This window comes from Alligator mississippiensis, chromosome 1 (genome assembly GCF_030867095.1).
Source record: "Alligator mississippiensis isolate rAllMis1 chromosome 1, rAllMis1, whole genome shotgun sequence".
NCBI lineage: Eukaryota > Metazoa > Chordata > Crocodylia > Alligatoridae > Alligator > Alligator mississippiensis.
Window position 1 is genome coordinate 145379531 of NC_081824.1, and position 24591 is coordinate 145404121.

Sequence of the window (24591 nt, forward strand, 5' to 3'; positions counted from 1 at the left end):
TATTCAGAGCAGGACATAAGCTGGCTGGCACGTAAATTATGCATTACTGTTTTCAAAGAGTATCAAGGGATCTGTACTTTCCACTTGAAAAGGCATGGTAGTTGACAAGAAGTAATCCCAGGCTGAAGTTTTAATAGAAGGATGGCATCTGAATAGGATAGTAGTTTCCTGATATTGCTCTATAGGGTCAATACTGGGAGCTATCTCCCACTGTGCACTCTGTACTTGAAAAATGTCAGTATTGTGCTTGACACACACACACACACACACACACACACACACTTAATCTGATGGAAAAATAGTTTGTGTCAAGGCCAAGACAGTCTGTAATTATCTAATTCCAACATTATTAAAGCAATAAAAGAATTAATGAGTCATTAAGCTCATCATTGTGATCTATTCTGTAAATTCCTCCTAAAACTCCCTTAATCCTCCTTCCTTTTTAATGTTTAGGAGCAATTTGCTCTGATACTGAAGTGTAAACTTCTTTCTTTGACAAAGGAAGCTCTTGAACTGCTCCATACATTTCAGTGATGGATGATCTTGATTCAGTAGAGGTGTCTGGCAACAACAATAGATGTTAGCTGTGGCAGTGCAGAAGCTTCAAGAAGTTATTTCTAACCCAGCCATTTGAACTAGACTTGCTAATTAAAATCACTGCAGAAGTGATACATTTCTCACCCCTAAAATGCAGCAGGCTTAGTGCTAGACATCACCAATTGACATATTTTGCATTCTTTCAAGCCATTATCATCCTAGACTAGAGAGTCAGAGCTGGAGGATTTTGTGGATTTCTTCTATGCAGAAAACAAAAGGGGAAGTGTATTTTTCATTGTGTGTTGGTTTGATGCTGAACATCCTCAGTTCTCCAGTCATTTTGAGTTAAGGGGGTCAGCATCTTGCAGAATGAAGCCTTAAACAATCAGAACTATAATAATTGAAATATATTTTACAATCATTTTAGTATCTCTGTTTCAAGGAAAGTGAAGTCTTCATCTACTGTGGAGTGCCCATCCTTTTCAGCACGAGAAATCTCTAGCAGGTTTTACCCATTATGGGTGGGATAGTAGAAGAACAGAGAATGATTTAGGTCGGGATTAGGAAGTTTGTGTAGAACTGCCTGGCAGGGAGGAGGGAAATGTGGGTATTCCTCCATCTTCTTTTTTTTCTACGAAGAAGTCTGCCTCCCCCCTTCCCAAATAAATTGGCACAAAGTGGTAAGGATGAGAGAAACATATTTTTCTCCACATGGTGGGGATTTTTTTGTTTTTATTCCTCAGTCCCAAGTCCTTCCCCTATATTTTAGCCCTCTACCTGCAAATCTATTTTCCTTTAACAAACAAAAAAGAAGCAAGCAAACAAACACCTGGGGTTTTTATTTTTCCTTTCTGTTACCAAGTTTTCTCTTCTGTCACAAGTTTTTTTGTTGTGGAGAACAGGGTGAAGTCTACAGCCCAGTTAAGTAGGTAAGATTAGGCCATGATACTGGCCCCTCCTAGTCTGACAGATCTATGGATTTTCTATAATTTCATCTTGTTATCTTTCTCTTTTGTTTTTTCCTCACCCTCTTAAATCAGTTCTCCTTTGCCTCTTTTTCCTCCTAGTTTTCATATACCCATATTGCCTTACTTTCTCCTTCTCTTTAACCCTACTAATTTGCATTTTGGGCTGGATTATATACTGCTTTCCTCTTGGGTAGTCATCCACACCTCTGCAATGTGGGAAGGCAAGGCTACTCACTTGTGTGAGTAACTGTTTACTAGTGTCATACAGATGCAAATGACAAAATACCTGGCAAGGTATTGAAGTATCAGAGACATTGCAGTAGATTATTTCACTGATAGGGATCAGACTAGTACTTAGCCATATAAGGCCCAAATACAATTTCCTTTTAGGCAGATAAACAGCACTTATGCAGCTCTAAGTAGCACACTGCATAAGTGGCATTTTGGCATGCTCAGAAGAAACACCTTCAGTCACTTACACTAGATGCAAATCTTATTGTACTTGGAAAAGCATGTAAACACTAAGCCCCACTTCCACCCACCAAACCCCCCCCATCTCAACAAGCACCTGTTTGAAGGAGGAGGGGGTCTCACACTTTTTAGTGACTATTAGGACCCTTGACCAGAGAATGGGAAACCCAGTTGTAACCCTCCCACCCAACACCCCTACTTTTCAGCGGTGCCAAGAGCACCCTCCATTGCTCCTGCAGAAGCTGAACAACCACTGAACAACCAGAAGGGAAAGACCCGTAGGGCCAGGAGACCAGGTCAGAGAGTGGCAGTAGCCTGGAAGGCCATGGATCTTGGGGTTTGGCCCCGGCCCCCTGATAGGGATAGAAGTTATCTCATTGTTCCCTACCAAGTGACTGGTATGCAGAAACACCATTGGTGGCAGAATCATGGCCCAGAACCCAAGACATTTTCCCTTCCAGCGGAGGTTTACAAATCCATCCCCAGTTATAAATGATGGCCTGTCACATAGAGCAGTAGAATTGTTACTAACCTTTAAAAAAATCAGCAGAGGGGACTTGTTTAAAAACAAACAAACTAGGATTGTTTTTTTTTAAATGAAGGGAAAGTAGATTTAGACCCTTATCATGTACTAGATTGCATGTAGGGTACAACATGAATTTCATAGTTTGTGAGAACATGTACCCAAAGTATGGTATTATACTCTATTTAGACTCAAGGCACTCCTCAAAAAATCCCAGCTCTTAATTTTCACTTTTATTTTGACTAAAGAGCATTTTTCTATTTCTTAGAATGCAACTGAATCCTCTGTGAAACTCTGGGCTCATACTGTGAATCAGGTTTGTTCATCTAACAGTGCTAACATTGTGTGGCACCCCACAGCATCCTTGCAAATCTCTCAAGGCATCCTGGGTTGCCACAGCATCCTGGTTTAGAATCAGTGCTTTAAGATGAGGCCTCTTCTTGTAGGCTGGAGTTAAAGTGGCTTCACAACAGAAACTGCTAATGTTTAAGTAGAAGCAAAGGTGACCTGCAAATACAGAAAATCCATTAATTTGAGATTCCTTATGTAACATTTGCCATGGTCTCTAGAGTCAAAGCTTTTTCTTTCATGAAAAAGTGCTGAGGAAAGCCAACATGACATAAATTACTATCTTGATAGTTTTGCAGGTAAACACAGAAATACGAAAACTACTAACAGAATTGTGAAATGTCACTATTCACCTTACTGGAATGTTAGTGTGTAAATCCATGTTGGCCATTAAATGCTTGCATTTTAATACCACTTTGTCTGAAATGGAGAGTCAGCATTAATCACAGAGAACTAAAAGAGCAAGTAATGGTGTCAATGTATTCATTTTTAGCACTGGATTCTGCTTAACTGGGAAACTCCACTGTTAATATGTAAGTGATTTCTGCTCCCCTCAATTATAACATGAAGCAGGAATGGTCTTAGTAGGGATAACGTCAACAGAGCAGTGAGGAAGGATGATCTTATGGGAGAGGCCCAGGTCTAGGACTCAGGACATCTGGGTTCTTATCGTGGCAGGGTTCTTAGAGAAGTTCTGGAAAAAGTGATCTGTACCTCATTTTCCAAAAATATAAAGTGTTTTAAAGCTAAAGCAGAGCTTGCATGCCAACAAGGAATAAAAGACCTTGGTTAGAAGTTCAGTCATGATTTGGTCTGTTAATGAATCATTGGAGGAAACAAACATTCTCATGCAGTTTCTGCTATAAACCTGTGTTTATTTCGGATCCAGCTCATTTATTGACCAAAGTAATTGAGATGCCCTACATCTCTGACAGGAATGTTTCTAAGGGGGTACTGAGATATAGGGTGCTGGGGGTTGACACTTGGATGCTAATAAACAAGGCATGAACTTGAACTCCATTTCCACCTCCCTGTGCCAAGAAAAAGAATAAAAAGTGATTACCTAAAGGCACAAATTGCATGCTTTTAACCTAACAGCAAATTCACTTTTGAGTATGCATGCTTATACCAGTTTAAAGTGGGTTATGTCAGTTCAGATTGCACCTGTAAATGCAGAAGTGTAAGCTAAGCCTCTGTAAACCAAATTTAAATTTATAGTCTCCATGCGCATATTTGAAACAACTGAACAGAATTGGTTTGAAAAATCACACTAGTGTCACTTTAGTCAGAGATTCAAGTTTGGAAGGGAACTCAAGAATCACCTGGTCCACTCCCTTGCATGAATGAAGGAATGCTATTCATAAATCATCCCTGCCCAATGCTTCTTCAGCCTCATCTTGAAAACCTCCAGTGAAGGAGTCCCCTGCTGATTTATTTCTCTAACAGTAAGGAAGTTTTTCCTGATACCTAATCTAAATCCACTTTGCTGCAATTTAGAACCATTGCTTCACATCCTGCCCTCTGCAGCACAGGGGAATTGATACCTCTTCTCTATGGCAGCCTTCTAGATATTTAACATTGTTATCATGACTGGCTTTAACTACCTCTCTTCCAAGCTAAAATGGACCACTGTTGATATAACTCCCAAACTCTCTGCCTGAGGCAGTGCAAAGACCAAACTGAAAAATGGTTGCTTAGGAGTTTATATAATGGAGTTGAGCCTAATGGGTATGTCTACATTGTAGTCATGGAAGTAACTTCGTTTTAGTCACAGAAGTGCTTCAGCTAGCTTTAAACTACTTAGCTCAGGCACTGACACTGGTATAGGTACTCCAGCATAAAGATCAACATGGACTGGAAAATCCACCCAAGAAACAGGGTAAATTAGCTGGCACTGCACCTCAGGGATTCTACAATTGGGCTTCTACTGGTACTTAAACTATCACTGCTGTCTGTATGCTGCATGGTTGAGGGTATGAAGATGCATTCTAAAACTGGGGAATTTTTTAGTTTATTTACCACTTAGGTTTATAAGCAACTGTTATAAGCATCAACCCTTGAAGAAAATACTTTGCCGAATCTTTTTTCTAAAACTGACTTATTCTACTAGTTAACTGGCATGTTCTGGGCATCTTGAGCTGAAGGCCCAAAGGACATTGTTAAGTGATAATGGTCAGCCATACTAGGATGACTCTTGACTGAAGAACAACTTATCGGGAAAACACACAAAAGCAATAGGAAACAATGGACTTCTCCTTTCTTCTGGTACTGCTGGCAGGCATCACACTTTAAGAACTTTTGAAGTTCAGTTCCACTCCTAACAATCCTGAAAGACAGCCAGACACAGATTGTTTTCAGGAGAACATTAAATAGTATTTATTGAGTCTGCAATGGCAAGGGGAAAACTGTTACACTGTAAGCCACAGCTATGGTACAGTGTTCTTTTTTGCCCATTCAGGAAACAGTCCATCTTAACGCATGAAAAAAATGGCAGACAGGTTTTTTAACATCATATTTATGCCTTCAATTTTGTATATAGCAAACTATCGTTAATGTCTTCTTCTTCTTCATCAGTACATTCCCCTCCCTTTTAAACTTGATACCTCTTAATGATTGAGGGTTGGCTGGGAATGATCTACCAAAGTGTGGAGGAAACCGAACCAAGTGCTCTGGTGGTGCTCAGTTAGAGGAGCAGAGTGACAGATGGGCATTTAATGGGGAGTGAATATGACTCAATGAAAGGGAGATACTTTCTTGTGAGTTGAGGTCTCATATTATGGAGAGAATCTCGGTGGAGGGAGGGAAGCTTCAGGGTCTTTATCTGGAGAATAGTGAGGCCTTCTTAGGAGGCCTGTGTCTCAGGCTGGGTCAATTCTCTGTATGCCCCTGGACTACAAGCCACCAAGAGGCTTCTTACAGAATCTTGTGGCAGAGCCTGTTCAAACATGTTAGCTCATATTAACATTTCGTTTTTAACACGGTGACCTCTGAAGTATTGTAGAAAAGACATTGCCCTATATACACAATAGTATTTACAGACTAAATGGCAAAAGAGGAAATTAGATACAGTGACATTTATATACAGGCATTAGCAAATGAAAAGGTCCCTTGTGTTGATTCAGGGTTGTTCACAGTTCGTTTAAGAAAATCCTTTTCTTTGAGCATCAGCCCTTTTGTTTTGCAAACGAGCCAGAGCCAGCTTGATGTCTCATTGGGAAATACAGATGTTTGCTCTCACTTAAACCATGGTCATAACCTTTAGAGAAGCAGGTTGGAATCTCCTAATCTTCTTCTTCAGTGCTTTCGAGGCTTTAATGCGGCAGATTTTGGGCATGGGGGGAAGAGGTTTGGAAGAGGTTTGGACAGCTGCAGATTGCCGGACAGATGTTTCAGGCCAGATCAACTCGCTGTCATCTCCATCATCATAGTCAAGAGTGAAGCTACTACTATGGCTACTGCCATCTGAATCACTTTCACTGGACTCACTGTCCCCAAAGCGGTTGGCTGTGTAGTCACTAACCTCACCTTCACTGGTCTCTGCAATGGTGGAGTGAAAGAGGGAAGCACATTCAGCAGAGTACTCAGAGTGGTCTGACTCACTTTTGGCATACGTTTCATGGTGGTGAGGCTTTGAATGTGCCCTCACGCTCACAGCACGCAGGACCCCTGCTCTCCTTATGGGCTGTCTTGGGGGCCCAAAGCCAAAACCACTGGCAATATGGGCCTTCGCTGAGATCTCCACAGTGGACTGCCACTTGCGCTGTTTCTTCTTGATGGCTGTGTCTACGTAAGTAGTTTCAAGAGAATAGAGGGCATTAGAAGATGCCCTGTAAAGGTCAGGCCTGGATGCCACAGGGGGCATTCTGAATTGCACAGGGAACAGGCTGGATTCTGAGCAAGATCTGCCTGTAACCTCCCCAGCATATGTAGGTCTCCTAAGAAGGCCCTTTGCTCCATGCTGCCTCTGAGGCTGATGGCATTCAGCAGGGAACCTGGCAGCCAGGTGGACTGCCTTTGGCTTTTCTGTACAATAGCTCAGCTTCCCAGGCCTGGGCAACTTCTCACTGTTCCTCCTCTTGATTTTCACAGACTTCATTTTGGAGTTGGCAAACCTCACTCTAACTCGATGGGATTCTGCAGGGACAAACTGGGCATGGACAAATTCACTCTGAGCTGGTAGCTCATGACCTCTCACATTAGCCACTTTGAGGCTGCTGCCCCTTCTGTTAGGCTTTCTGGGCAGGAGGGCTTTCATGTTGAAAGTGCCCAGCCTGTCATCCTCATGGCATGGCTGCGAGCTGGAAGAACTGTGCTCCAGGCTGCTCTCCCTCGTTTCTGTCAGAGGAGAACTCCTGGCAGTTGACTTGGCAGAGTAACAACTATTTACAGCTGATGGCTCTGTGTCAGGCATGGTGGATGCCTGCTCTGCATTCACACACTGCACAGTCTCCTGCTGCTTGGCACATTCCCCCTCAGGCACCTCTCTCTGCAGCTTCCCTTCAGCTTTGTTACTTTCTAGAGAGCTCAGTTGTTTTTCCAGCTGGCTGTTGCTGCTGTTAATTTTCACTCCGCCAGCACTGGGGGTTATAATGAGTCTCTGGTGCATTGTGGATGGCTGGCTCTTTGTTGAAACCCGCTCATTGGCAGCGGCCTGATTATTCCCTCTGCATCTTGTCAACTGGAGCAGTTTGTTGATGTAACCCCCTGGCCTGGTCTCAATGACTGGTCTAGTCCTAATCAAGCTGGGACCTGTCACAGCAGGTGTGGATTTACTGGGGGGAGCATGATTGTCTGTTTCCAGGGGCACCCCCACCAAGGAAAAAAGAGGGCTTTGTAAAGCCACAGCATGAAGGGGACTTGGGTAAGGGTAGACATCATTGCCGTTCCTGGAGATCAAGTCATTCTGGTATTTGGGGTCTACGTTGTGGAACTGATGTTCTCCTCCATGACAAACAGGAGGCATAGATTTGGGGTCTGTTGCTTTCTGAAATGCGGTGTCTGCTGATACAAGCTGTTCTAGGTCACCTGGAGGTTGGACAGAAATTAACAAGAGAGGTAAAATCACAGGTCATGCCACTTTACCTTATATTTCAGGGGCATAGTTCAGAGGGAGATGCCTGTGGATGAGGAAGTATCTAACACTTTCATTGGCATGCAAGTAATCATGACAAAAATGAGCTTCAATCCTTTAAGAGGCCCACCCTCTTTTGTACAATCTCTTGCAGGCATCTTAAAAGCATGAGGAAAACATGCTTTACAGATCCCTCTATATAAGAGTGATAAATGCAGTTGGCCAGGCTGTGTTCTGTTACCCACCTTGTAAATCCTGTGTAATATGCCTTTAGTGTGGATTTACACTGCCATAATGGAAATCTGCATCCAATTCCCCTGATTTTAAATAACTGAACCTGTGCATTACAGATGGTTTATACTGTGATCGTTTAACATTTGTGCACATAAAAAAAAATTTGACCTTTAAAGATGCATGCTCTCACACACACAAAACCCAAACACATCCAAAAACTTAATTATTCTTATTTTGTGGAGAAAGATGGGGGACAAAAACAAAATAGAGGATCTAACTACAACAAAATCTAAAACTGAGGTCATATAAAACAATCCAAGGAACTGTTAATCCTTCTTCCTTCTGCACTAGCTGAAGACTCCCTCAGGGTTAGGTTTCTCAAAGTATCTGAGCAAACAAATTCCTGAAATTCCCAGCAGGTGAATATCTTTGGAAATCTGTAGTCATCTACCAACTGATGTATAAGGGGCTTAAATAGAGCTAAAAGTAAAACGTCCCTTAACCTTGTAAGTGCTGGAAACTATGGCAGCATTCTTCTATACTGTGCTTCATTTAGGCACTACTGAACACTGGCACTTTAAGTACACTGGAAAGCCATTTAAGATCCATGTTGATTCAGAAACTTGCCATGTGAGGAAGCAAAGAAGATAGTTACCAGTTCTCTCCTCCAAATTTAATGGAATCTCTAGACTGGATCTTTCGGGTCACTGGGTAGCAAGGTTGCAGTGCCTTGTACCTTTCTGAAGAGAACTGGTTACTCGTCATTCAAGGCTCCTAGAGTCTTTAATTCTAATAGCCAACATTCGGGGATTTTGTTAAATGGGAGAAAGAATCGGATGTTATGTTGTACATGCGTGTTTTTTTCAAAAAGGCAATTTGAGGAATGGGCTAAACAATAATCTTTATTTGCCAGAGAAATAAAGGACAATGGGCTAAATCCTTAACTGTGTAAGAGACATCCCTTGAACTTGGGAGTTTCTGGGACCTAGTCCAGACCTCATCATACTTGGGAGTAACCTGTAGGCTGTTTGAAGTTAAACTTGGTTGCCCAAAGCCCCAAGGATTCCCTTTCTTCCAGGAAAACCTCCTTAGATTAGGGACCAGGAAAGGTGGCTTATAGCTCTTCAACACTGAGGGATTCCTTTGCATGCAAGATTCCTCAGACTGGAACTCTTAGCTGAATTTCTGTACAGTTTTTCACAGCTGCAAAGTAAAGGGTGGTCAGTTGATTTTCTTCTGGGACTGATACATTTTAATTTGTCTTACACAACAGCTTTAGGCCCTTCCTTTGCTTAATTTTAGACATATAGATGAATCCAGGATTTCTTTATATGAGGAAATATTCCTAACACTGTCTGAGCTGGAATGTGGAAGAATTTTAAAATCCAGTGCTTTTGTCCCTTTTTAAATGAAGTGGAGAGAACAGATTAATTTGTTCCATGCTGTAGTCAGAAGACAGCAGTAGATACCAGAAGAACTGTTTCTATTATATCCATCAGCACAAAATTAAAAGTCAGACAAAAAGACACTAGTGTCAAACCCTCCTAATAATGTCCTAAGTCTAAAGGATTCTTATTAGGAAAGTATTCTGTTTAAGATTACATCCTGATTGTTAAATTAATATGCATGCAAATGTCCCAGGTACAATACTGTACAACAGAATTTTCAGTTGAATAGCTGCAGACAGCTTGACATTTTTAAGTGTCCCAAGAGATTTTTCTCATAGGACAGAAAGCGTCCTCAGAAACTGCAGAGCATTTCTGGAGCTTTTTTTTTTTTTGCTTTGCTCTGTAAATGCATACAGGTAGAAAGTTAGCTGATCTAAAAGTATACCTACACTGTAAACTGCAGTGTGGTACAGGGAAAAATCTTAGCTGGTTTTAGAAGAGCTAGGTGTACTATAATAGAGTTCTGAAGGGGCTGATTTACCCTGCTGAGCAGCATTCTGCCAAAATCAGATGAGAGTTTCCTGTTGTAACTTCTGGGATCCTGGCAAAATAACCAAAGGGTAAAGCACTACCTGTGTAAAAGAATAAATGTGAGCCTGAAAAGCACAAGTGCTTGAGTTGAGAGGCTTTGATATAATTTTCCTCTTCACCCATCAATTTGCAAATGTTATATAATGTTACAACTGGGTAAACCAAAGATTTAGGAAGATTAATGGGTGTGCTCAAGGACACAGCCAGAGTCCAGATTTGAATGCAAGATAAGCTCTCAGGTTCTTGCTGAATGAAATAGGTCATAGCACCATCCAGCCAAGGTCAAGTGACCTTTCTGTGTAGATCACCCCCCACCTAGAAATAGTAAATTCTGAAAACAAACATGGGTTAGGTTGTCCACAGTATTTTGAATGTAGGTGGAGTGGTATTACCATCCTCATTTAAAACGCATTAAGAAAAGAAATAATATATTAATTTAAACTATTCCTATATATTCCTTGGTTTTTCTGAGCTCAGCAGTATACTCCCTAAACTCTACTCAAACAGATTAAGAAAAGACATATCATATTAAATGACTTGCCCTTAAGGCACACTATTCTCTACAGAGGCAGAATTTCCTATTTAGATTCTGGTAATCTTATTCTGTGTGTGTGTGTGTGTGTGGAAAAAATCAGGAAGAACAATGTAACTTATATATATATCTAAATTAGATTGCTCTTCCTGATTGCATTTTTGGCACCTTTTTTCCCAGGACCCATGCAAGAGATTTCCCCTACTAGTTGCAATATTGCTTATTTCACAAACCAGTAATCTTAGTAAAATTATTATACACAACTATGTATAATAGCTTGGCCTTCATATGCTAGTTTTATTTTCCTTGTATATGTCATCCGCTCCTACCATTACATAAAATGTCTGAGTATGATATATCTGAGCATAGGTTAGTAAGTTGTTTGGAGTAGTGTTTTGTTTCCTTTGCTTTGTTTGCTTCTATGTTTAAAATGAAGCTACTTATTAATTGTATTTTTCATGCATTATCTTAGGGTGCTAAAAGTGAAACATGGGGCTCTGTCCTCTTAAGACAGCATCCAGCTCTGCAACAAGTTACCTGTGGAAACTGGCCTTGGTCTGGATCTGGTGGGAGTCCCAGAAATGACTGTGCTAGCCTTCATCCGACATCCGTTGCCGATACAGACTCCTTGCTGCTGGAACTTGGTGGCGTGTACCGTGGTTTCATCTGCAGACTTGGGTCGGTAATCAAACACACTGAGCCTTGTTTTAGGCTGCTGAGCACTGGGCAACAGACTGGTGTGGGACGAGGATATGGACTCACTGTACACAGATGTACAAGAGTTGGACAGTGAGCAGGAACCACCATCACTCAGGTCATAAAAGCCTGTAGAATTAAAATAAATAGGAAAATCTTTCTGATTTACCCTGATTTAACAGGCTGAATAGGAGAACAGTACAGTAAAATCAAGTCAGTCCTGAGGCTGCTGCAACCACTGGGGCATCTTAGATGCACCCTCTTTTGCTCCGCCCTGTGTTTGGATATGGTTGTTGTAGATCTGCACCTCGACCCATCTAGTATGAGGTTAGTTGACTTGCTTTGTGTCACTGGTGATTCTTCAGGCAAAGTGACCTGATGAAGCCCATCTCCTTTCCAGGTAGAATGGCTGTTGGCTCACAGGGAGTTCATCCCCGCCCTTTGATAGGTCTTGTTTTTAGTCCTGCTGGGTGTCCACACACCCTCCTCACCCAGGCTAGCTCAGGTGGGGGCACCAGTTTATTTGCCAACAACCCAACTATGGAATAGACTGTTCTGGTTTATATGTTATGAGATAGCAGACCAAGAGAGGCCTGGTGTGACAGGCAAGACAGTGCAGCAAATAAATTAAATCCCCTTTGCCACAGGAGTATATTTACAATTGTTTGGATTTTGCATATTTCTGAGACATAATTCTCATAAATATGCTATAATTTAACCAGAGATTACTGGGATTGGTAGAGTTCACTCAGGCCTCAAACTAGCATTACATGCAAACACATTTAATTCTATACCATTAGGATTATTTGCACGCTGAAAAGGACAATGAGAGATGATCTATTTTGAAAATATGGCCATATGTCCCAAAGTAGCAGCCTAGGTTTTCAGAAGGGACTAGTGATTGTGGAAAGCTCAAATTCAAGTTGTGGGTGCCCACGTCAGACATCTTCAGAATAGGTTGATTTTTAGGGACTGGGTGCTCAGTATTTCCTGAAAAACAGGTCCCTTTAAGGTGTCTTCAATTTAAAAATTGTAGGCACCCAAAAATCCCTGGGCAGTTTTGCAAGCATTTGCTAACTTTTGTATTAAAAAGAAGAAATTGAGATTGACCTGATGTCTCAACTGGTCACATCTGATGATACTACAGGGGACACTGGGAGGCATGTTTCTCTTGAATGATGATCCCTAAAGTACTAGGGGTTGTGGTCAAAGCAAGGGTAGCATGATTAGCTCCCATAGATACATTGTTTGTGGCTTCACTCTTGACACACTAGGACATAGTACAGTACAGAACAGCATTATAGCTCAAGAGTAAGCATTCTTGGATAGATGGTTCAATTATTATCAGTGACTGTGTCCAGATGAGTGCGGCTGTGATTTATGTGGTGCCGCAGACTCATCTGTGGTGCCACATACTGCACATTCAGAGGTTCGGGCTGCAACGGAGCAGTGTTGGGGTGGGGATGGGGGAGGGCTGACTCTTGGATATCCAGGGGATAAAAAAACCTGCGCAAAAAGCAGAGGGGCATGTGGGGGCAACATGTGCCCCTCAGAACCAGAGTCCGGCCAGCCAGAGCCATACTCCCGTTGCCAGCCAGCCTCCAAGTGGCAGGATCACTGCTGTTGCAGCCCCAGGCCTCTAGGACCCCAGGTAAGGCTACTCAGGCCAGCGCAGTGCTAGCCCCATCCTTCCCTACCCCACCTGGGGTAACCTGCCATGCACCAGAGGGTGTGTGGCACAGGCATTCCTTAGGGACAACTAGCAGCAGCACAAGGTATGCCACTGCTAGCTGTCCCTGGGGAACCAAATGTCTGTGTTCGTGTGATGATGGTATCCTAGGATGATAGGATGGATAAGAATATTATTGGCTCCAGCTTAAAACTTTAGGCCTTAGATCAGTGGACTGCAGACCTTTTTAGCCATGTACCCCTTTACCTGAAAAATATTGCTGCTCATATTCTCTATACCTGATGTGTCTCTGCACGTTCATTTCTCAGGAAGAGTACTGACACTGATGTCAATACATGGTGGTGCCATTACTCACTGTACATTGACCAATCAGAAGCTCCATTGCCATTATTAAAATTTAGGCACATACCCTTTGGCAAAGTGCCACATACCCCTCGCATGTGTACCACAGTTTGAAAACTACTGTCTTAGAGGACAAAGAAAAAACACAACTCCATGGCACCTATGTCAAATAGGCAGCAGTTTGACAGAGTCTGTGTGAAGGGATGATAGTAAAAGCAGCTATTTTCCTTTGCACTGTGTATATGCTTCCAGCCACACAACTCTTCAAATTAAGCATTCCAGAAAGCTGTCAACTTGTACAGTCAATATATACCACAAGTGCCATGTTGCCAAATTATGTATGAGAAAAGCAAAAATTGCACACCTAGGAAAAAGAGTCCTAATTGTGTCTGAAGAGGAAGTGAATGGCAGAGAAGTGTCTAACTTCTGCTCAGCTCTCACACAGCACTATAAAAAAGTATTAATTGCAAGGATTTTCAATAGATATGTAGAGATGAATGGGACGAGGTTGTTCTTATCTCATGAAAGTTTTCAACAAAATGCTTCTTTTATATCAGGGAAAAAACTAGAATTTTCCTGAAAGGGGAGACTCTCACTCAACCCAGCAATTGCAGTGCATACAGGGAATGAAGAGGACCAAGGTGCACATAATTGGTTTGCCTGAGTCTAATCAGGGACTTGAACCTCAGTCTCTCACACCCCAGGTATGTGGTCTACCCAGTGGCCAATCCAGACTCTGACTGACCACTTGACCTTTTTTTTAATAACAATTATTCATTGGGCCAGAAAATGTAACTGCCTTATTTCAGTGTCTGTGGTACTCAAACTGGATTTTTGAGATGGCACTTCAAAGCCCTAGACTAAATTCTATAGAGTAGGAATTTGAATCTTGATTTTCCACATCTCTGCTAAGTGTCTTAGGCAGCTAATGGTTACTCTTGAATGGATGAGGCTATTCATCTTCTTCCATCTAACTTTTTGAACAGAGTATTCATCTTTGTCAAAACAATAACTAGAGTCCAATGGAAAGCTGTGGTTTTGGTGATTTGGTATTTTCTGATGAAAAAATATCCTTGAAAAATCCCTGATCATCTTTCTGAGTACAAGCTAAAATATTCCAGTATTTTTCCACATCACACCAGCAATATCATGTTCACTTAGTTAATAAACCAAGTTTCTTTCAGCAGTTCACATTTTTTCATCAGAAAATACCAAATCACCAAAACCACAGCTTTCCATTGGGCTCTAGTTATTGTTTTGACAAAGATGAATACTCTGTTCAAAAAGTTAGATGGAAGAAGATGAATAGCCTCATCCATTCAAGAGTAACCATTAGCTGCCTAAGACACTTAGCAGAGATGTGGAAAATCAAGATTCAAATTCCTACTCTATAGAATTTAGTCTAGGGCTTTGAAGTGCCATCTCAAAAATCCAGTTTGAGTACCACAGACACTGAAATAAGGCAGTTACATTTTCTGGCCCAATTAATAATTGTTATTAAAAAAAAGTTCCACTAGACCTACAGTCCTGAGAGCAAACGATCAAAAATATGTTACCTGAGCTGGGACGGCTGTCACTGTCCAGATATTCGCTGGAGGTCTTACTAACATCTAGCTTCAGTTCACTGATTTGCTGGTCCAGCTGATCCAGGTGACTTTTCAAGCCAACATCTTGTCTCCTTAAACGAGACTGTTCACAGATTGTGGAAGGAGGAAATAAAGAAAAGTCATAATTAGGATCTCAGGGACACCAAATAAATTTCCCATTTGTTTTAGGCAAATTCTACACTCCTACAGCTAAGCTGCCACTTAAAGCTTTGCTTTGTTAAAGACTACAAAAATTGGTTGCATGCAATTAGCCAAAATCTAGCAGAGGTGTTAAGCACAGTACTTAGCACAACCTAAGTATTCTGCCTGTCTAAACATTTTCCCTGTATTTTTGTGAAGAAGTTAGTTTTCTCTTTCCCTTCTGGAAAACACTGGGCCTTATCCAACTTCTAGTGAAATTAATAATTCTGGCCAGGAGCAATTATGACATTTGGTACATTTCAGTATAGGCTGTGTTATCGGGGGGGGGGGGGGGGAGGGGAGAGAAGGGGGGAAAAGAGATGCACTTTAGGACCTTTCCTAATTAAAAAAATCAAGTGTAAACTTATATAATTGTCAGACAAAGCACAATAGGCATATTTGGTTTTCTTGCAAAACTCAAAATTTTGATGGATTTATTTGTAGCTGAATAGGTATATTGCATGAACTGTATCTTTTCTGCTTTACTAAAAGTCTTCTTTGTATAGCTCATGATTAGCTCTCTCTGAAAGTTTTATGCAGGGAAAACAGTATTTTAATTCTTCTGCAATAATTCCTATATTTAAAAGAAATGGTGGATCAAGCTAGAAAGTGACCCTTGAAAGGAAGCACCTTCTTAATCAGCAAGGGCCTCATCCCACTTCCACTTCAGTCAATCACCAGATGGATCTTGACTTCAGTGAGAAAAAAAATGTGGGCCGTTGTGCTGTTTTTTTCTGTATATTTTCAGCATAAATAACAAGTGTGCTACACACGTACGTGATTTAAAGCACCCTAAAAATGGTTTACATATAATGTAGAATATTTTCATTGCTGATTTAGTATGGCACCTTAAATTGAATATATACCAGGTCAGGGCTAGGATTGACAATCGTGTGATGGTTGGCTCGGCTAGGGTCTGCACTAGGGTTTTGAACTGGCCACAACATGGTCTCTGGTAAATTACTGACTGAAAAATTAACTGGTTGTTGGTCCCAGCCAAAGCCAGCAATCACCTGATTGTTGGCCTGAGTCCGGACCACTGGGGTGGTTTGAGACTGGCGCAGTCCCTGGTCAGAGCCAACAATCGGGATTGTTGGCTCTAGCCCTGGACTTGTGGGCACCCAGCTTTCAACTTGTCAGGGCAGGAGGACCCCAGGATTATGATCCTGGGCTACCCCTGCACTGGTAAGTAGAAAGAATGTGATTGGGATTTTATCCCTGATTCCAAAATTATGGCTTCTGCCATGCATGTGTGGTATAGCAGGAGGCACAATTCTTGGAACTGGGGATCAGATCTCACTTTTAAATGAATGTGTGCCAAGGGCCTTAGATTTGATTCTCTGCTCTGACACAGGTTTTTGAGGTGTAGTTTTTCACTTAGGCCTACATCTATAAAGTTGATTATGCCCCTAGCTACTGTTGAGATGTCTAACTCCCATTGAAACCAATGGGAATTAGGGATCTAAATATCTCTGTGGATGAATGGCTTTGTGCTTTAATGTCCCATCTACTTAAGTGGTAACACTAGTACTTCCCCAACTTGCACATGTTGTGAAGATCAACATATTAAAAGTGTGTGATGTGCTTAGATGCTATAGAAATGCACTGTTTAGGCACTTTAGGGAGGTAAGTTTAGCTACTAAAATATACTTTTGCTCTATTTTACTCCTTTAAGTCCTGCACAGCCAAAACAGCTATGCTATGCAGGTCAGTAAGCTGGCTTGTGTGTCATCAACAGAACCATTAACTATGCTCTCATGAAGAACATTAATTGCTGCTATTGCAAGCCAGAAAAAGGTTTGATTTGATTTTCAAATATGGCTAATTTGACATTTTTATACTCACTTCTCAGAGTTACCTCAGCAATCCCCAACCCACAGCTTGCAGGCAAAATTACCTCCCCATGTTGCCTCTAGGTACAGGAGAGTGAAAACTAAGTTTGACTAGAAATGTCAAAGCATGATGCTCCTCAAATAATGTTATTTGCTTGGTATGGTTCCTTGTGGTCTAACCATTTGGGGAGGGGATCCTGTCTAATGGTACTTCATGACTGCTTTATTGAAGGAAGGGACTAACAACAACTGCTGCTTATCCAGCGGAGACCTTGACACTTATAACGAATGAATACATCCATAATAAATATAATAATAAATAAATATTGAAAACTTTCCCAGTGGGAAGTCCCACCAAAGTTAGCTGGAATGCTATGTTCAGAGTCCTTGAAGGACCAGGTTCCCAGTGAAAGTGAAAAAAATAGTTCTAGGTTTTTTTCTTCTTCTATAATACATGTTTTAAAATATGTATTAGTGCTCCAGGTGCTAGTCCACCCAAAATGTTCGAAATCCATGGGTATAGACCTCCAAACTAATGAATTGAGCTAAAAATAATAAGAGAAGCAAGAATTTTTGTGGTTGATATATTTGATTGGACTAACTGTGTGGCTGAGAGAGATTCAGACAAGCTTTTGACTGCAGTATATTCTTCTTTAGGTTACATCTATCCCAATCATGCAATTGGTCCAATGAAAGATATCACCCACTCACAAAAATCCTTGCCTCACATATTTTTGGATCACTAACATTACTTCAACACTACCACAAAAATAATGTGATTAAATATATATATTCAAACACATGTTGGATTATTTTTGTTTGCCTTCTAGTTTTGAACCTTTAGGATTCTTTTTTCCAGGATTTTTCCCAACCAAAAGCTTAAAAGCTAACACTTAACCAAACGAGCTTATGATTTTTACTCTTCCCTTGGAAAGAGAAAACCAAAGACAAGACCCAAATAGTAAATCTCTGTTTTCTCTCTCTGCATAATTATGTTACCTTCTCTGTTTGTCTTTATTTCCTCTCTATTGTTTTGAAGAAACAAAAATATATTGTGCCTACTTCAGTCCCACCTAGTCAGGAAATCACAAAGTTTTGTTTCCATGGCTGGAATTAATTGCTTAATGATTAATGTTTTGCCAGCCAGTCCCCTCAGTCTGTGGTTTCTGATTAATGGCAGGGAGGCCAGAAAATGTTCAGCAAGGCTCTCAGGTATTCAAAGATTATTTATTACACCTCCAGGATCTGTCTGTGCTTTCACAAGGCTTTAACCAACATACTTGATTTACATCATCCTTGTTAACCCCTTCTAATGTCCCCCACCATGGGGTTTTTCTTGTTACTGGGAGACTTCACACCTTTTATTATGTTCCTTAAACCAGTCAGCTAATTAGGGGGCTGCTGTTTTCTTTCTTTCTTTCTTAAAAAAAAAAAAAAAAAAGTACCAAGCAGCACACACAACAATAAAATCTAAATGTACTATTTCTCCAGTAACAAAATTATCTTTTTTCCAAGAAGGAACCCTGTAGGAGAAACTGTCTATCTTCTTTAAGCAGTGCAGATATGAAATCTGCTGCATGCTACACAATGAAGAGGCACTGTGCATGCTTGCATGGGGAACATAGGGAAAGATTTTCAAAGCCAACCAGTGTTTTCATGGATTCTGTTTTTGGTGGTCCAACAATGCTCAGATTTCAGAGGGCAGGTCCTTGGAAATCGCTTCCCCCCGCCATTGGTTCAAGTGGGCACCATGAATTGATACGCTAAGATTCAAATGTCAATTTTGAAAGTCTTGCCCAACAATTGTTCCCTTAGTGCTTAATCTTACCTCTTTGAAGTCAACAGACTGTGGGTCTAAATTAGACCCTAACATTTATCTAACTTCACTTGGTGTTTGTACATGTTTAATACATTTTTTTAAAAGTACCCCTCTCTTTCCCATATAAAAGTAGAGACAATGGAATTCTGCAGTACACAGAATCTGCTAACAGCCAAGAAACTGGAAAAAATTCTTACCGACATTTTGGTGTACATCTATCATTTGATAATGTCCTTAGAAGTATATAATGCAAAATAATAACACAACCTGGCCTAATTGTATTGATTTGATTTCCACAGTTGAGAATATTTGGCTATGTTCATTCTGTCTGCCTGCATATTTAAAATCACAGAGCTTTTTCTCTGAATCAGCTTTGATTTTACTCTTTCCTATGCTTTCTACTTAATTCTAGCAGGTGACTATGGTGTTGCTTCTCATTACCATCTCTGCAGCAGTTTGCTCTTATCTACTTTTAACAAAATTGTAACTGAATAAGCAGTTACCCAAATAGTTTGATCTTTTTATATAGATGGAACCAAACTGTACTTGAACTAGGCTACAAACCTACTAAAGTCCAGGGCTGTAGCACAGATCAAGAATATACTTAAAATTTGGTCCCACTTAACTGCAAAACTAAATTATATTACTCTGTGACACCTAGCTACACCTGAGTTTCCCTTGTCTGCCAAGTCTGAAAGAACATGGAAAGGATTTTACCTGGGATATTTTCCAGCTTGGGACCAGAATCTGCCACAGCTTATTTAGGAAGTGTTGTGTGTTACTTCTCAAAGCACAGCATGATCAAATTTCTATGAAAAGTCAACCTCAGCACAAACGCTCAATAGCCTTTTGGCACCCAGCCACACTCCAGAAAACTGATCTCTTCTGATTTTCCATGACTGCAATGACACCTACTGGTGAAAGCAGCCCTCCTCTTAGTGGTGATCTAGGGCCAGTTCATTTCTCTTGATTCCTGGGGCTACACTGGCCTTTAATACCAGAAGTAGACTTTTATGGGCTAGTTTTCCCCATCTCCTTTAGAGCATAATACATTGCCAGCCAAGTCCTGATAAACTAATCTTCCACCTTCAAGTTTTATTTGGAAAATACATAAACACACAGGCAATTGCAGCATAATACCCTCTGTCAAACATGAATAGATCACCTTGGACAGAGATCACTGCCGAAGTTAACCCAATGGCCTTTCTATTAACCCAATGACCTTGATCAGGCAATAAATGCTTTATATCATCTTTTCTTGTTGTTAAAAAAATAAAGTGGAGGCATTAGTTAAAATTATCAATGACAGGTAATCAAGTGGTTGGCAGTATACTTGTGCTACAATTTTTACTTCAATCATGATATGCTTGCTTCTGTTTTCACACATGGTGCTTGGGGTTCCTGGGAAGGTTAGAGCCAATTTTCACTCTGAGATGCTGTCTGATAAAACTGCCTACAGTTAACGAATATCTTTTCTGTTTTCACACCTGATTGATAACAGATGACCAAGTCTAACATCAATATGGGGAGAGGGAGAGTTCTGAATTAGCCTGGAGATTACTGAGGTGTGTAATTGCCAGTACTAGAGATTAAAGCCTCTTGCCTTTGATTGTAGGCTCTTTTATGAAATTAGTTTCAGTCCTAATTTAGATTTTTTTTCTTTCCTTCCACAAAAATGAACAAGTGTTAAATGCAAGGCTCATGTCACACAATTTAATTATTTCCCTCTTTTGATCAGAAAATCCATTCTAAGAACAAAGGGTTTAAGGTCTTCAAGCCAGAAGGTTTCCTGATCTTTTTTTCAACCCCCCCCCCCATCTACATACACACATACATAGCTTTTGATCTTCCATTCTAAATATCCACATGTAATTAAAAGTGGGAGTCTGCTATGTTTATTACTTAAGTTAATCAGCACCTGCACTTCTTGCACCTCCAAAGAACAAGGAGCCAGGTCCTCAACAGTCTGCTGTGCACCAAACTTTCATGTTATATTTATATTGTGTATATTCATTTTAATGCAAAACACTCTACAGAAACTTCATATGAAAATGCTTATCAAATTGGGGATGGCTTTAACAGCAGTGAAAGGCATGAGTGGTATAACTGACTGCAGCACAGTCGTGTATTATGGCTGGTACCCAGGAGGGATGCCAATATGACCTGCTACTTCCAGTAGCATTGTTTGAGAAGCACCTTTTCAAAATACCTGGCAAAGATATAGGTCACTCTTAGAACTATAGAATCATAGAAAAGTAGGTTTGGAAGGGACCTCAGGAGGTCATCTAGTCCTTCTCCCTGCTCAAAGCAGTACTAGCCCCCACTAGATCATCCCAGCTAAGGCTTTGTCTAGCCAGGTCTTAAAAACCTCCAAGAATGGAGAGTCCACCACCTCTCTGTGTAACCTGTTCCAGTGCTTCATCATCCTCCTAGTGAGAGAGTTTCTCCGAATATCTAACCAAAACTTCCCTTGCTGCAACTTAAAGGTGCTCATGTAGCACCTTAAAAAAATAAGATTTCCTTAAAATAGAACTTTAGAGAAAGAGAGAAGGAAGCAAAAAGGGTCAGACGCAGTTAAATTTTCCCTAAAACTAAAATCCCATGCCCCTCCAACAACCCCAAGACATTTGAAGCCGGTTTCCGTGTTAACTGACCCCTAGTAGACGCTGAAGATGTGTGCTTTTACTAGTTAGCTCAGCACAAGGGCGTAGAGACAGACAGACAACCAGGCAGAACACAAAGAGAATGACATACTACATGCCCTTGGGCATGTGGTGGGAACCCTGCCTTTGATTCACTCTGCCAAGCCTTATGCTGTGCCTGCAGAAAAGACCTGCAAGCCAGTGCCCAGCCGTAGCGCTAGCCTGTAAATCATCCTGTGCAAAAGGAAAGCTGCAGCCTCTGCCTTCGGTGCAAGCAGGCTGAACTGCAAGGAAAGAACCTGACTTGTACTATTTTTTTTTCCTTAAAAAAACAAAAAACAAAAAACAAAAACGGGGGGGGGGGGGGAATAAAAAGAGCAGGTTTTAATACAGACTTTCATGCCAGGCTCAAATCCCCTTGGACATGAGTTATCCCTGTGAGGCTGGAAGGGACCTCGGAAGATCATGGGGTCCAGCCCACCACACCAGGCAGGAAAGACAGCTGGGGTCCGGGTCCCACACCTCCTCCTCCAGCAAGGGCCAAGCCCGGCTGCGATCCCCCTTGCTGGGTGCAGGGAGCTCCGTCCTCCCTCCAGCCCTTGCCGGGGAGAAAGTCGCCTTCCAGCCGGGTCCTGGCAGCCGGGAGGAGGGCAGAGTCGCTTCGCCGGGGTGCGGGGCACAGGACCGGCGCTCCCTTCCCCGAGGGCCGTGCAATGGGTCCGTCCCCTCCCCCTCCCCCCGATGCAGCGCGCCGGGCACATCTGGGCGCGCAGCTGCCCCTTACCAGCTGTTCCTTGAGGGCGCTGAGGGTGGCCTCGAGCCGCTGCTCTTTGCTGGGCGCCGCCGGCGGGTGCTGCATGGCCAGCGCCCCCCGCACCAGCGCCCGCTGCCTCTCCCGCAGCACCTGGAGCTCCTGGAGCCCGGCCAGGGCCGCCCGCAGCCTCTCCCCGACCCGGCCGCGGTCCCAGGCGCCCGGCCGCGCAGTCCCCGGCAGCATCTTCAGCGCCTGGCTCCGGCCCCGGTCGCAGCCCCGGCCATGCCCGCCCGCCCGCCCCGCAGGGAGTGAAGCGGAGCCGCGGCGGCCCCGCCGGTTTTGGAGCGGGGGGTGGGGGGAGAGGCAGGGCGGCGGCCCCCGGCAGCCCTCGGGGCCACCTCTCGGGGTGGATCCCTCTGGGAAGGAGCCAGAGCTCGTCCTGCCTTCCTTCCCCGCCCTCTCCCCCCTCCTTTCCCTCCCCTTACGCAGGTCCCCTCCCCCTTGTGCTGGGGGGTGCTGCCCGCCCTCTCTCCCTCAGGACAAACCCAGCACCTTTTCGTGGTGCTGTCTGGGCGCCCCGGGGTTGCCGGCCCTCCAGCATAGCCCTGGAGTCTCCAGGAGTCAGGTATCCATCTCCGGGAGACTGCTGGAGACTGAGACTGGTTAAAATAAATACGAAATGTTGCGTCCCATTCAGACAGTAGTCCAGCAGGGCTTTCAAATGTAATAGTCAGGGCCGGCCCGCAACATTTTGGGACCCCTGCAAGATATAGTTTCAGGGCCCTGGAGAAGCTGGCATTGGCACAGGGTGACAAGTGGCTGAAGAAGCTGGCAGCAGCAGCATCAGTGGTGGTGGTGGTGGGGAGGGGGATGGCAAGGGGCAGGACGTAAAGTTGGCACCATCAGCAGTACGGGGGACAGGCTGGTGAGTGCCCAGGCGTGAAGTTGGCGTTGGTAGCATCGGCGGTTGGGGGGGGGATGGCGAGTGGCTGGACGTAGGGGGCCTCTTGGCTGCAGGCCCCCCTGCAGCCACAGGTTTTGCAGGATAGGACAACCCTGGTAATAGTAATGTGCATTTGCCTTCCTGGCACAAAGTCTACACACCATACTCCATAACTGGGAGACACAAGCACACGGGCACGCTGGCGTTCTGGAAACCTCCCAGGATAGAATCAAACAGAACTGGCAACCCTACCCTGTCCCCAAATGCCCCTTAGCAATGGGGTTACGGGGGGGGGGGTAGTTTCCAAAGATGGCAATAGATCAGCGTTCCTCAATCTGTGGGTCACAACCCAAAAGTGGGTGGCAAGAATATATGAAAGGGTAGTGAACAAAATTTAAAAAGGAATTCTTTAAAGGAGAAAAACACAGGAAACTGGCTTTTCACTTGCAGGCTTGCAGTTTCAGACTGTGAGGGGCTGCTTGAAGTCCACTCCCTACCTCACATGCGGGGGTAGGGGGCAGCTGGTCAGGAGCGAGGAGCACTGGATTGGGAAAGGCCAGTGATGTTTACAAATGGGTCCTGGTACAAAAAGGGTTGAGAACCACTGAACTAGACTGTTCTCAGTGGTGGCAGATGACAGGACAAGGAACAATGGTCTCAAGTTGCAGTAAGGGCAGTTTAGGTTAGATATTAGGAAAATCTCTCTCTGGATGAGGGCAGTAAAGCACTGGAGCAGGTTACTCAGAGATGCTCTGGAATCTCCATCCTTAGAGGTTTTTAAGACCTAGGGGGCACATCTACATGAGAAGCTACTACATGGTCGTTACTGTGCATTTACTTAGCACTTGTATTAGCAAGTACTAAATAAATGCGTGGTAACCAGAGTCACTACACTAAGAGTAGCAGTGGTGTATTAGCACTGCCTATGCTGTGATGTGCTACTGCGCTGTGCTGTGCTGTGCCAGTGCAAAATATCCAACTCTCCTTATGCTCTTCCACCTCTTTTTTCCTTTCTCTTCCACACGCACATATTTTTCAGCTACCGCACAGTCCGTGTCTCATGTAGATGTGCACACTTAGACAAAGCCTTGGCTGGGATGATCTAGTTGGGGCTGGTCCTGCTTTGAGCAAGATGTTGGACTAGATTGACCTCCTGAGGTCCCTTCCAGCCCTCATTTTCTATGATTCTGTGAATCTGAATCCTGGAGAATTCTGGGTGAACATAAGGTCATAGCCTGAAAGGTGGTCCTGGGGAGGCTGGCCTTGGAGATGAGCTTCCTCTGCTTTTAATTTCCCCATTGCACTGGGAGAAGAAGCTTGCTGGGTAGGCACCTTTCCCCACCAGCTAGTCCTACTTGAGGTGCTCTTGCGAGGCAGGCATCCCTGCCACACATTACATATATTCACAGGTAAATCATGCCAT

General features: G+C 42.9%; 1 protein-coding gene across 1 annotated transcript; it reads right to left on the reverse strand.

The window, feature by feature from the left end:
* Positions 1 to 5195: 5195 nt before the first annotated feature.
* DACT2 (dishevelled binding antagonist of beta catenin 2) lies at positions 5196 to 22645 on the reverse strand. Its single transcript, XM_006259392.4, has 4 exons — positions 22256 to 22645; positions 14948 to 15080; positions 11201 to 11488; positions 5196 to 7872 (listed from the first exon to the last, which is right to left on the reverse strand). The coding sequence occupies exons 1-4, from the start codon at positions 22466 to 22468 to the stop codon at positions 6086 to 6088; spliced, it is 2421 nt and encodes an 806-aa protein (XP_006259454.1). The 5' UTR covers positions 22469 to 22645; the 3' UTR covers positions 5196 to 6085.
* Positions 22646 to 24591: the final 1946 nt, after the last annotated feature.